Genomic DNA, 13,659 nt, shown 5'->3' with positions numbered 1-13,659 from the left:
ACACACTCAAACCCAGGAAAGAAAGGGAATTTTCTACCTTGGTAAGGAATACCTGTAAGCATCCCATAGCTCACACCATGCTCTGTAAGAGGAACCTGAAGTCCTCTAAGATACCACTAAGATCAAGGACAAGGCAAGGATTCCCCCAGTCACGGCTGATGTTCAGCAGTGTACTGGAAGTCAGTTAATTCAGAAAGATGGGGAAAGGAAATAAAAGGCAGATAGATAGGGAATGAAGAAACAAAATAACTTTGCAGAGCATTATCTTCTCAGCAGGAAATACAGAATTGACAAAATCTAAACCCTTGGAATGAGTAATTGATTATAGCAGGGGTGCAGGATACAAGGTCTCCCTACATGGATAGACAAGTAGAAACCGAGATGGAAATGCAGTATAATAACTAAAGTGCTTGGCTGCAAATCTACCCAAACATGCATGATCTGTGAGAAAAACAGAAATTCAATTAAGGTAGCCAAAGGAGCACTAACTAACTAGAGAGAGACCATTTCATGGATAGAACACATAATATTGTTACATTGTTAGTTTTTCTGTTGTAACATTATTTATAATAAAGTTCTTGTTTCCAACTTACACTATAGATTCAATTCAATCTTAAAGTTCCAGAAAGTTATTTTGTATCAACAAATTGAACTTGAGTGTGGTAACATCTTGCTTGTACAAATAAAACCTGTCTGAAGGTCAGAGAATGGAGTGAGCCACTAGCTAACCATAGAGGTCTGAAGGTCTGTACAGATAGACAGGAAGTGAGACAGCTGGGTGAAACAGGATATAATCCAGAAAAAGAGGAACTCTCTCTCTCTTGTCTACTGAGACACTAAGCAGGTAAGGTATGACTGTGGCTTGCTCCTTCTCTCTGATATCTCAGTGTTTTCCTCTATATCTGACTCTGGGTTTTTTGTTTTTTATTACTTAGACCAATTCCTTTTACACCAGAATAATCAACAACACTAAAGGGGAGAAGATTTAGAAGAGGGTCACTGGCTGACTTTTAAACATACCACAATGCCAGAAACAAGACAGTGCTATTATACTGGCTAACAAAGCATCACCAGGAACAGATCTGCAAGCATACAGTTAAGTGATGGCCACCAGAGGGGCAAAGATGATGCAGGTGTCCTTGCTTTGAGTGGAGTTAAAGACCTATAAACTTCTTAAGTTAAAACTTTTGTTAAGTCAAATGCATTTAGTGCCCCTAACCTACCTATATCAGAGCTTATCGAGGCAGCACAGTACAGACTGAGTTGTTTGCTCTCAGGATCGGTGGTCGACTGGATGCTGCAGCTTGCCGCTGTTGCCCAGCATCCTAAGCGTGCACCCCACTGCATTGGCTAGCTCAGAGAATATCAGAATCCAAAGCCTAGTTTCTCCTGAGTACACAGTACTTCCACAACATCATAAAGTGAAATTGTAGACATTGAACCATTATAAGTCAGTAACTTTGTGCAGTGCAGAAAGGTAATCTTTCCAACACACACACACACACACACACACACACACACACACACACGAAATGGGAAGGCAGACATTACACCCATGTCAGAAATGAGCTCAAATTTAATTTAAGACCCAAATGTAAGACTCAAAACTATAAAACCTCTACAAGATGACATAGAAGAAAGTCAAGATGAACTTGGATAAGGTGATGACTTTTATACACAGCAGTGATGCCATGCTCCAGGACAAAAAACTGATCAGCTAAACTATACTAAAATTAAAAACATCTGCTCCACAGAAGACAGTCAAGAGAGTAAGAAGTCCAAGTCTGGTAGGAGAAAAAAAAAAGCTTACAAAAGATGGATAAGATAAAAGACTGCTATCGAAGCCACTCAAAGAATTCTTAAAACTAAACAAGAATACAAACAACCCAGTTTAGAAACTGGGCCACAGACTTGAACAGATGCCTGACTAAAGAAGATACACAGATGGCAAGCACACGCATGAAAAGATGCTTTGCATCACGTCACTGGGGAAGATGCAAATCAGCACAAGATACAGCTACACACCTACCGGAGAGTCAGGGTCCAGCTCGTGGGGATGCGGCAGCCTGGCAATGCTCACTTAATGCTCATGGAAAGCCCAGTGGGGAGCCGCCGTGGAAAGTGGGTTGGTGCTTTCTTATAAGACCAAACATATTCTCACCATCTGCCCTTGCCATGGGGTCCTTGGCAGTTACCCAAAGAATCTGAGAACTTGTACCTAGCAAAAGCATTCGTGTGGAGGGTTAGAGCATTGATGGACATGGAATGTGGAAACAGAACTTCCATTGGAAGTAACTCAAGTGCGCGACTAGGGTGCATTCAGATGATGTAACTACTAGGGACTAAAGAGAAATGAGCTACCAAGCCATGAAAAACCATAGGGGAAGCATAAATCTGAATTCTTCAGTGAAAGCAGTCGATTAGAAAGGGCTCCATAGGCATGATGCCAGCTATATGACATCCTGGGAAATGCAGAACTTTAGAGACAGTAAAGTGATCAGTGTTTGGCAGGGGAGGGAAGGACAGATAGAGAGAATGTAATCTGGTGACCTAAATGTGTGTGTCGATACCTGAAGGAGGAGGGCGGCCTGTTTTCTGGGGCTCTTGATGAGGCCGGCCCAAAGAGCTTCCTCTGGTCTTCCCGGGGTGTAAATGGTCTTTGGGTTCTAACTGCTCTCAAGGCACTCCGTGCTTCACTTATGATTTCCGCACTGGTCTTCTGCTTGGGCACTGGAGGTCGATGAAAGGGATCCAGCTTTTCTAACTTTTGATCATTGGATGACAGCATCTTTCCTTTCAAATTAAAATGGTCTTCAGAGATATGCCCTGCAAACACAGGATACAAGAAACACAAGCTCTTTTTTACCCAGTATTTTAGAAAGAAACATACCCATCCATATACTGAGCTATTTCTCTATACACAACTGAAAAGTCACACACACAGGAGCTGGGGTGGTGACTTAAGTGATAGCTGTGCAAGCACGGGGAACCAAGTTCAGATCCCCAGAACCCATTACAAAAGCTGAGAACCCAGCATGTGCCTGCCGCTCCAGCACTGCAAGGCAGAGACAAGCCAATGCCAGGGCCTCTCTGGCCAGCCAGACTTGCCCAGACAGCAATCTCTATATCCACTGAGAGACCCTATCTTAAAAAGTAAGGTGCAGAAATGATTGAAGAAGACATCTTCATGACAACTCCTGGATCCCACATGCAAGTGCACCCACACATACATGTGCATACATGCATGCAACACACACACACACACACACACACACACACACACACACACCAAAGCCAGGGCCTACTGCTGCCAGGCAAGCGTCCCTCTGCTGAGTCCCAGCCCCAGCCCTGCCCCAGCCCCAGCCCTCATCTTATATCCATAAACCCACCCGAAAGCACTGGGAGTTCTGTTAAAAGTTTTAACTCAGCATTTCCCCTCTTCCTCCCCACCACCCCTTATACAAAGGGCTTACGTAGGTTAAATTGGAGCTTGATGGGGCATCCTTCCAAACTGCATTTGTTTTCCCAATAAACCCCCAAGAATGGCCGACTCATTCCTATATGGTCCATTTTATTTTTGAATGAACCAATTCAAATCATCTTCAATTAAGATATTGTCCTTAGTGGATAAATACCAAATATTAATATCTAGTATTCTTCCCCAGCCCATCAAAAACTTAAAGCCATGCAGCAGAGCCATGAGACAGCAGATCCTTCTCAAACACAAATGTGGCCCACAGAGACCAGCCTAACCCAACAATGGTCCAATGTGGCCCACAGAGACCAAACTAACCCAAAAAATGGTTCCGCATGACCCACAGGGACCAAACTAACCTGACAGTGGTCCAATGTGGCCCACAGAGACTGGCCTAACCTGACAATGATTTAGATTTTTAAAACTGTATTCTAAATAGTTTATGGTATCAAGGTTTTCATTATTTTTAATGAAATATCTAATCCTAATTTTTTTCAAACACTAACCCCAATCCTAAAAAAATAATAAAAAAACTAACCCTACACAAATATACTTCCAGAGAGAGAAGCCTATACATTATTCAGGCATCTCAGCCATCCAACTTTAGAATGGCTTCTACTAAAAAGAAAATGTTTTGTGTCCCATGCAAGGAAACAGAAAAGATCCTGTTTCCATGAGCAAGTGATTCCTTAGACAGAAATTTGCTACATTATGACTCTTTCCATTGAGCTTTAACACAATAGGAGACAGGATTATTCACTTAGCTCTACTGGGCTCCACCCACAAGTTTCTGACTAAACACCAGGTGTTTAGTCAGTTGTTCAGTCACTGCCTGAACAACTCTTCTTTAGGAGGCTTCTTATTCAGGATTTGGGGTTTAAACGAGGACTCCAGAAAAAAAAATGAAACAAAACATGCTACTTCTAACACTTCCGACAAGGTTAGACTACCAATGACTTTCAATGGGATTTGTTTCAAAATACATAAAGTGCTTTAGGTACACACACATCTGTTTATTTGCATTTCATGTATAGTAAAATATACTTATTTTGGTATATAAGTTCAACCTCACAATATACTATTTAAGTGGCCATGGCAGGAGTGCTGGCTTGATTTTGAAGGATTCTTCAAAAGGCTTAGTACAATGGTGGGATTGTGCACTTGACTGTGAAGGACCCCAATTCTAACCCCCAACACCCACAAAAAGAAACAGAAAGCCATGGTGATTTGAAATCATGTAGCTTAGAAGTTTCTATACAGTAAAGAGGTTTCTTTCCAGACACTAAATCAGGTTGTCTACAACTTTGGCCTTGCACAGCATTAACGAGTCCAGCAATGCCCAAAGGGAATCAGGCAAAACTAATAAAGGTTCAACAGAGTACTCTGGAAAGTAATAAAGGCTTCTTGTTCCTGACCCACAGTCCTCTAGGGTTAGCTTTCAGTTTGCATCGAAAAGTACACAGAGCAATGGAGCAAGAACTGGGGCAATTCCCAAGAGTTCTACAAAATATTTGGATCTACAGGTAATTAAACTGACCAAATATCTGGGGAAAATGTAGGTAAAGGGGTTGTAAAAAGTGGAGGGGGGGAGTGGAGTAATGGTTCAGCAGTTAAGAGCACCAGTTGCTCTTCAGAAAATCTGGGTTTGGTTCCCAGCAACGACATGGTAGATCACAGCCATCAGCAACTCTAGTCCCAGGTTATCTAAGGCCATCTTCTGGCCTCCTTAGGCACTTCATGCGGTGGACAGATATGCATGCAGGCAAAACGTCCATGTACATGAAAATAACAATTTTTAAAATGTGTATAAATGGCCAGGTGGTGGTGTGCACGCCTTTAATCCCAGCACTTGGGAGGCAGAGGCAGGCAGATCTCTGTGAGTTTGAGAACAGCCTGGCCTACAAGAGCTAGTTCCAGGACAGCCTCCAAAGCCACAGAGACACCCTGTCTCAAAAACACCGTTCCCCCAGAAATGTATATACATGTTCACAACTTTCTTTGTCTCTTCCCAAGTGCCACCTTGTTATTTAGTAAGAATGGGTACAATAATATGACCTGTACTGTTTCTCTCTGGCTATTATATTATGTTAACATATTAGCTAAATCAAACTTAGAAATGTTTACTAGTATGAATAAACTGGTGACAATTGTGGTTCTTTTGGCAAAGAGGATGTTTTGTTTTGTTTTGTTTTGCAGTAGTTAAGTTATAAGCCATTATCAGATAAGTTGTAAGTTATCAGTGGGTTTAGTCAACTTGAAGAATAATTACTTAGAGTGTGAGCATCTATTTACAACAAAGCATGCCAGAACCATAACACAATCATACCACAGAAATCTTAATTTTATAAAGCCTTCCTGGGCTTATTCTACTAGAGATGATCAACAGACACAAAGGCAGTATGTTTCCTACAGGCGTAGGCCTCGACCTAGAACTCTGGGAAGACAGAGAATAATAAAACTGTCTCTGTGCTAAGCAAGCTGGATCACAGTGGAGCATTTACTTTAATACCAAACAATGTGCTAAGTCCTCTTGAGCACATCATCTCAGCAAATCTTGTGACAAATTCTATGAGGCAAAGAAACTCAAAGCAACAGTGAAAGGGAAGCTTTGCTATATGCTCAGGACAGTTGGCCAAGCTTTTATAGATGGGTGTTTGGAGGCTGTGGGTTACATTACTTCCCTATTAGTATAAAAACACTCCAACATTTTCCCTACAGGAGGCGCCTTCTCAGTATGCACCAGCTGAGTGACAGCCTTACTTGTACCAAACGATTTCAATATAAAGAAGAAATTGAGGGGGGCAATGGCCATGTGATTACCCACCAGGTTAGGAGAAAGCACCTGGCAGGTTTATGGAGGCGGCAGTGCTTGAGCTAGGTTCTGGGAAATGGGCTGACTTTGAGCATGTGACAGTGGCCTCAGAGGAGAGAGCCCCGAGTAAGCCAAGAAAGAGCTCCAGAGCCTGTGTGGCTATGTGTGGCTATGTGTGGCCCAGCAGCGCTCCAAGCTTGAAGTCTAGGTGGGGACCACAGGGAGAGCAGCATGGCGGGAGAAACAAAACACAGGCTGACACACAGAGGGAAGATCTTGAAGGCTAATGCGACTTGGCAAGGGTGGGCAGGAAGGAGAAAAGAGAGGAAAGGTGACAAAATTGGGCAGTTCTTGTGTAACTACTCCCACTCAACCTGAGAATCACTTCCTCAAGAACTCTTCCTGGGAAAGCCTTTCCCACACTTTAGACTGAGTTTAGTGGCCTTTGTACAGACTCCATGAGGTCCCCTACTGGTGTCTGTCTTACACATTTCCACAATGGTAGAACTAACTGCTCAGCATCTGGTGTTGTTCCCTACCCTGGGACTCCGAATACCAAACCTCCGTAGCAGCACAGCTGAAGACAATACACACTTGAGCACAAAACTTCCCAGATGAAGACTCCACATCTTCTTTAACTGGATGTATCTGCTGCGGTAGATTGTAAAGGTACACTGAACTTCACATTGGCCTTTGATTGGCGAGGCTCTCACATACAGCTCTGTCTCTCTTTCCAGTTGCCCAAAAGCATGGGACTAACGAATGCTGTGTGATCAATGAGCCATGTATGGAAGCCTGAGATTCAGGAATGACAGTGATGGCAAGTTGAGAAAAAGAGGTGGCAACAGCACTGAGCACTGAGGACAGAAGGAATTGGCATGCGAGAAGACAGGGAGAGACCAAAGGCAGACCCATGGGGGTCAGAGAGAGGCCAGGAGCCCTTCCAGAAGAAGCCAGGGGAGAAGTCTGGAGAGAAGAAGCAAGCTAAACCCTGTCTTGCATCACACTGTCTTCAGTCTGTGGTATCCAATGGGACCACAGAGATTAAACATTATCTGCGGGAGGAAAACTGTGTCAGAGTAACAGGGTGTTGTTGTTTTAATATGCATGGGTATTTTGCCTGTGAATATGCCAATGCACCCCACACATGCAGTGCCTGCAGAAGCCAGAAGACGACATTGGAATCCCTGGGACTGGATGTACAAGTAGTTCTGAGCCACAGGCTGGGAATCAAACCCTGGTCCTCAGGGAGAGCACGCAGTGTTCTTAACCACTGAGCCATTTCTCCAGCTCCATGTGTTATTTTTAAAACAAAATATTTCTTATTGATGTGAAAGAAATTCATAGTCATTATTTACATAATTTTATACCTAATTATAAAAACTTGCATAGCAGCAATTCCAGTTCCAAAGAATCTGATGTCCCCTTCTGGTGTCAGAGGGCACTGCATGCACATTGTGTACATACATACATACAGGCAAACACTCATACATATAAAACAAACAAATATATCTTTAAAAATGCCCTATCTTTACTTTTGCTATTAATTGCACCTGAACCAGATCGTTCTTGCTAACCATAGTATCACCCTATCGACATTGCCAAAATCAGCGTTTGTAGGTGCACACTCTTTTCCCAGCAAATTAAACACTCAGTACCCTTTCCATGACTGAATTACTTTGGTGTTAATATGAGCATCCAAATAGGTAAGAAACATGCTTAGATGTCTGTAACAGGAAAAATAAAAGCCCCAGAGACTGATATTAGGGTTCAAGCTTCAAGCTGAAGATTAGAAAAGTAAAGCAGCAGGTCACTAGCTCCTACCTCTACCTCAGACTGAAAGGCAGTCCTGGCTCACCAAACCTCAGATTGTAATCCCAGACTGCTATGCTCTCCTCAACGTGGCTGGAGAATCCTGAGACTGAATGGCAGCTCTGAGACCTTGCTCCTGTCATATATACCTCCCTAATGCTGGGATCAAAGGCGTGAGCTCTGTTACTCTTCACTCTTGTGTAGGCCATGGTGGCCTTGAACTAACAGATCCATCTACATCTTAATCCTGAGTTCTGGGATTAAAATGTGTGCCACCACTGCCTGCTCTCTATATCTTGAGTATGACTTTGGTTTCTGAATCCTCAGGCAAGCTTTAATAAATCATAATATGTCACCACAGATGTCAGAGCAAGTGCTGAAGTCCTCTGATGACCTACAGCTCTGTGGCCCTGGGCAGGGTATTGAACATCTCTATGCTTGTGTCCTCTCCTATAAAAAGCAGGAATAGTGATGGCCTTTTTAAGCAGTTTTTAGCATTGCATGAAATGTCCCATATGCTCTAGCACAGTGCTTAAACCTTGGAAACATTAAGAACTATTGTCCAAGTGCTATGTGATAAAAAGAAGCAAGAAAAATTTCTTATGAATGAAAATATGCACTAATACGAGAAATAAAAATAGAATGACATTTGCTCAGCGTTTTTCATATATATCATAAATTTAAATTTTCAAGTGGAGAGTGCTGTCCTTGATGAAAACAAGTTTTTATTAATGGCTTTACTTGATGTAAGGTATACCAAATCAACACCAACTGTGAGTCAGAACCTTGGAGAGTCACAAAATGGGTTACAAATAGTGTGTCTTGCTTTTATACCAAGTTAGAAGATGTGAAGTTGGGATGAGATGTAAGAACCCGCTATAATACTCATGGCATGGGTCATAAGAGGCATTCTGTACACATATGATGTAATTAATATTGTTCCACTTTTTTTGAGGACGTATCTGTTACCTAGAAAAGTCCAAGTTTGCTCCGTGTGACCTTGACTAGGTCGCCTGCCTACACAAAAACCCTTAATCTACCACTCTCTCATCCAACCAGTGTTAATGGGCTCCTGCGACTGACTAAAAGCTCAGTACTACAGAATCTGACACCTGTACGGACCTGAGAGTATGCAGCAGCATCACTCGACCCTATGGGAACAGAAAAGAGAAGCAAGAGGGGTCCCTGGTGAACCTGCGGGGGACTCCTCACCTCCCGTGCGCACAGCGGCTCTTTCACTCTGGGCAAAGCCGGCTCCTCCACTGGTCCATGTTGGGGCCGAGCGCCGAAGCATCCTCACTTTACCCTCCCGCCCTCCCGCGCACTGGTTTTGCCAGGCTGGCCAGCGTCTCCATGGTAACCGTACACAAACCACCTTCGGCTGCAGGCCGGGCGGTCCACCTGCAGATCCCCGGCGCGGAGCGATGCGGGATTCGCTGGAGTAGGTCCTGAGAGGGGGACTCCGGGCTCGACTCAAAGCACCTATGACGAGCGCTGGAAGCACAGACACCGGCGAAGATCAGCTCATCCTCTTGCTTCGGCAAGGCAGCAGCAACAGAGAGGAAGGGCGGAGAGGGGCGGGACGGCCCTGCTCCACTCTCCCACCGCCGAGCCTGCGCCAATCCGGCTGAGCATGCGTAGCAGCGCCGAGGCGTGGCTAAGGCTGATGAGGGAGTGCCCGCGGGAGGATACCCACAGGGAAAAGGCGAGGCTAGTTGGAGAGGAGTCTTCTTTTACATCAACAATGTATTCAACCATGTTTGCTTCTCCCCGTGAGATCTCCGAGCCTCCATTAAGAAGAGGAACAATTTAATGTTTGGGAGAAAGAGTCGGTTTCTGATTATGGATGTCACTATCCACCTGGAACCCGTTCCTTAACCTCCGCTCTCTGATACATAAGGGGGTGTTATCCTGTATGTGCCTTGCTGAATTGTGGTCTGTGCAAAATAAAAACAAAGCGATGTAGCAATGAATGCTAACCTGTTGGATATTTTTAACTCTGTGCATTTGTGCAGCACTCAACAGTTTACAGAACAAGCTCACAACTGAGAAACTAGGGACCCGAGGTCAGATCAGGTGAGTGCCAGAGCGCTTAAAGTCTAGGGTTGCCAAGGTCAATCACTACAGCCCAGACCCAAAGTGGGAGGGGGAAAAAGAGTCCCATGTTTACATTTCTAGTTGATTCTGTTTGCTCCTATACTGAATCATTAGGTGATATTTGTGAAATACAAGCGAGGCATAAGCTCTAGGTTTACACCATGGTTTATAAATATACGGATTTTCAGAGTAAGCGTTGTCAACACTGGAAAAATGCCATATCCCGCGGTGCCAAATGTCTTGTAAAGAATGACTAAATAGCATCTATATTGAACACATATTATGTTTGATGAGAAATGACACCTAGAACTAAAGAAGGAAAAAGTTTTCCAAGTGCTTAACGAGATTTCCCATATCGCAGACAGTGAAAACTCAGTAGTTGATTAAGTTTAGGACCCAAAACGAGATATTCATGTTCTTTGGGTTTGAAATCCCCAACAGTGATTCAACAGGGTCTATCCTATGAAGTCCCATTTGCTAGTCACCAGACTCAGCTGTCCAATAAAGGACATTGCCTGTTGCATAGAAAGCCTTGACTAGTGTTTTGATTTCACAGTTTGTGAGATGTGATAAAATATAACTCCGTTTGGGTCTCTAGGTGGCCTTTTAAAAATACAATGCTATTTATCTGACCCTAGGTGGAGAGTTAGGTAGAGTTTTTTGATTTTTCTGCTATTATGACTGATAATCTGATATTAACTCAACCTCAATATCTTTCTAAATGATGTTGGGTGAAAAACATCAAATGTATCAGACTACAATAGCCAATAGAAATTCACTTTTCATCTACTTAACCCTCACCCCAGATTTGGGGTCTACAGGGGACCTCCCCAAAAGTTGCAGTAAGCTGATTACAAAATTACCATCTCCAAGCTGGGCACAAGTATATAGCCAGTAGAAGGGCATGTGAACGGTGGTTCCTGGTGTCGAACTCCAGCCATCTCGCCACGGTACAGACATAAATATTGTCTTTTGGACCAAGGTCTCACCCCACGGTAATGAGAGGCACTCCCTAAGTAGATGTGGTGGGCACTAAGCATCAAGAGCAACTTCAGAATCTTCACATGAAAATACTCCACTGAACTTCTGGATTTTTGAGTTAAAAGGAGACCATGTAAGTGGTAAATTAACACTGTAATATTGTGAACTCTCTGATATAAAAATGAAAGGGGGGCTAGAGAGATGGATCAGAAGTTAAGAATGCTTGCTGCTCTTACAAATTATCAGAGTGGCACACAGAGTGGCACACAATCACTTGTAACTCCAACTTCAGGGAGCATGCATGTGTGTTTGTACACACTCACACACACACACACAATGCAAAAGAATATAAACTTTTAGGTGGCTTTTATTTGCAGAGATTTGTTGTGGGATACTTGTACACTGCATAAAAATGTATTGTGATTTGCGTAATAAAAACCTGATCACTCAATAGCTAGAAAGAGGTTATGAGGGATTTCCAGGGACTGAGAGGACTTTGGAAGAAGGCAGAGTCACTATCCAGAGAGAAACAGGAGGTACAAAATAAAAGAGAGGCAACACCACATGATAGAGCATAGGTTAATATAAATGGGTTAATTTAAGAACTAATTAGGAACAAACCTAAGCTATAGGCCAAGCTTTCATAATTAATAATAAGTCTCCATGTTGTTATTTGGGAGCTGGCTAGTGGGACAGAAAAAGAATCTTTGCATATGGCACCCAATGTGGGTCTCAGATATCCACATAGGGCCTGAGAAAGCCGTCTCGTGGGTAGGCTCAGCATACAGAGGCTTGACGTATGAGGCGTGGCTCTTTTAAGAGGCTCTGGTGTGCAGTTGAGGACTTCAGCGGGTGGCACTGGATACAAGTGCAGGTGAACACAAATTTCCAGAGCTGGGGTGGCTCCTAGGCTGGTACCTGCTGGCATGAGGTTAGCCTCTCACACAACTGAGGAGGATGGAGCTAGCCACCAGCACCACTCTGCCGTGGTAGCCTAGCCAGTTAAAGTTTGTCTCACATGGTCAGAAAACACTGCAGGCACTTAGTAAAGCCAGGTCCAGATACAGAAAATCTCTAAAAAGGTACAGTATGTTTAAAAATGTGTTTAGAGTCCGAAGAAAGAAAAGAAAATGAGTATAGGCAGTCATAGAAAAATAAGAAGTTTAAAAATAATAAGGTGAAACCTTCAAAGAAAGAGTAAAGTAATATAAAAAAATAAGCCATGTAAAGATGGAAAATACACATGGTGTCTGGATCCTCTATAGTACTTTGTTGACTTAGAATTTTTTCAAATGCTAATACACAAAAACCAACAGCTACAAAAAGACATTGGATAGTAGGAAAAAATCCTAAATTAAATCAACCTATATATTTTAAGAATGTCTTAACTTCAAAATGAAAGTCAAAAAACACATTGTCATGGGGGAGAGGTTATGCCTTTGTTTCCATAGGAAACAAAAAGTTATTGTTCTCTTCAAAATTAATAAAGATCAGATTTGATTGGGGAAGACCTCTTGAAAATCTGGCTAGAGATACTAATAGATCTTACAGCTTATAGTTTACACCACACATACCTTGTACTTAATATCTATTTCTTATTTTTCTTTTTGGTTTTTTTGAGGCAGAGGGTCTCTGTGTAGCTTTGGAGGCTGCCCTGGAACTAGTTCTTGTAGACCAGGCTGCTCTTGAACTCACAGAGATCCATCTGCTTCTGCCTCCCAAGTGCTGGTATTAAAGGTGTGCACCACCACTGCCCAACTTTCAACTTTATTATCAATATCTATTTCTTATTTTGACTTATCTATTAGGAATATGCTTCAAAAGACACAAATTAAATAAACACTTCATTAACATTCAAAATCCTTCCTCACCATAATTTTATGCCTATAACAGAGATGTAACTTTTAGAAAAGAAATGCTTCTGGCAAGGAATAAAGACTGCCAACTTAAGATTCTAACACTCACTTCAAGATGTTCAGTCATTTAATTATATTTATCACACAATCCCTGTAAAGAATTAATCAAACTGATAGCCCGTGCAATCCTTGCATACAAATTCAAAATCGCAAATGCATTTAAATGTAATTTGATAAAACTTTACATGCCATGAAAATTGACTAAGTTCATGGAACCTGATGGACATAAAGCTATGGCTGACTGAAGGTATCAGCTCAAAAAGTTATAGGACAAACCTCTTATTTAATGGGACTCAGCAGTTGCCTGTGCGTGCAAGGATTCCTTCACTTTTCCACATTTTATCCATACCACCGGTAGAGCTCAGTTAACAATGGTACTCACGAGGAAGGGACCATTCTTAGTGTGTCATTGGGGGGTGGTTGGACCATTCTTAGTGTGTCATTGGGGGGTGGTCCTAGTGTCTGGGGAGTGGGGGGAGTGGGGAGATCCTAGTGTCCAGGGAGTCGGGGGTCCTAGTGTCTGGGGAGTCGGAGACCTAGTGTTGGAGAGTTGGGGTCCTAGTGTT

General features: G+C 42.8%; 1 protein-coding gene across 2 annotated transcripts in view; it reads right to left on the bottom strand.

Annotated features, from left to right (window-relative positions):
• Armc2 (armadillo repeat containing 2) overlaps nucleotides 1–9,807 on the bottom strand; it is a 109,133-nt gene extending 99,326 nt beyond the window's left edge. Inside the window, exons 1-2 of one of the 2 annotated variants that reach the window (XM_013115731.3) lie at nucleotides 9,312–9,807; nucleotides 2,571–2,826 (exon numbers count right to left, since the gene is read on the bottom strand). In XM_013115731.3, coding sequence (XP_012971185.2) covers nucleotides 2,571–2,826; nucleotides 9,312–9,393 — 338 coding nt within the window. In that variant the 5' untranslated portion in view covers nucleotides 9,394–9,807. The remainder of the gene's footprint in view (nucleotides 1–2,570; nucleotides 2,827–9,311) is intronic. The other variant, XM_013115733.3, reaches the window with a different exon arrangement.
• Between the last annotated feature and the right edge of the window lie 3,852 nt (nucleotides 9,808–13,659).

The sequence above is a fragment of the Mesocricetus auratus genome, unplaced genomic scaffold (assembly GCF_017639785.1).
Source record: "Mesocricetus auratus isolate SY011 unplaced genomic scaffold, BCM_Maur_2.0 Super-Scaffold_100018, whole genome shotgun sequence".
Lineage (NCBI taxonomy): Eukaryota > Metazoa > Chordata > Mammalia > Rodentia > Cricetidae > Mesocricetus > Mesocricetus auratus.
Note: the sequence above shows the minus strand (reverse complement) of the source record. Positions and strands in the feature narration are given on the sequence as shown.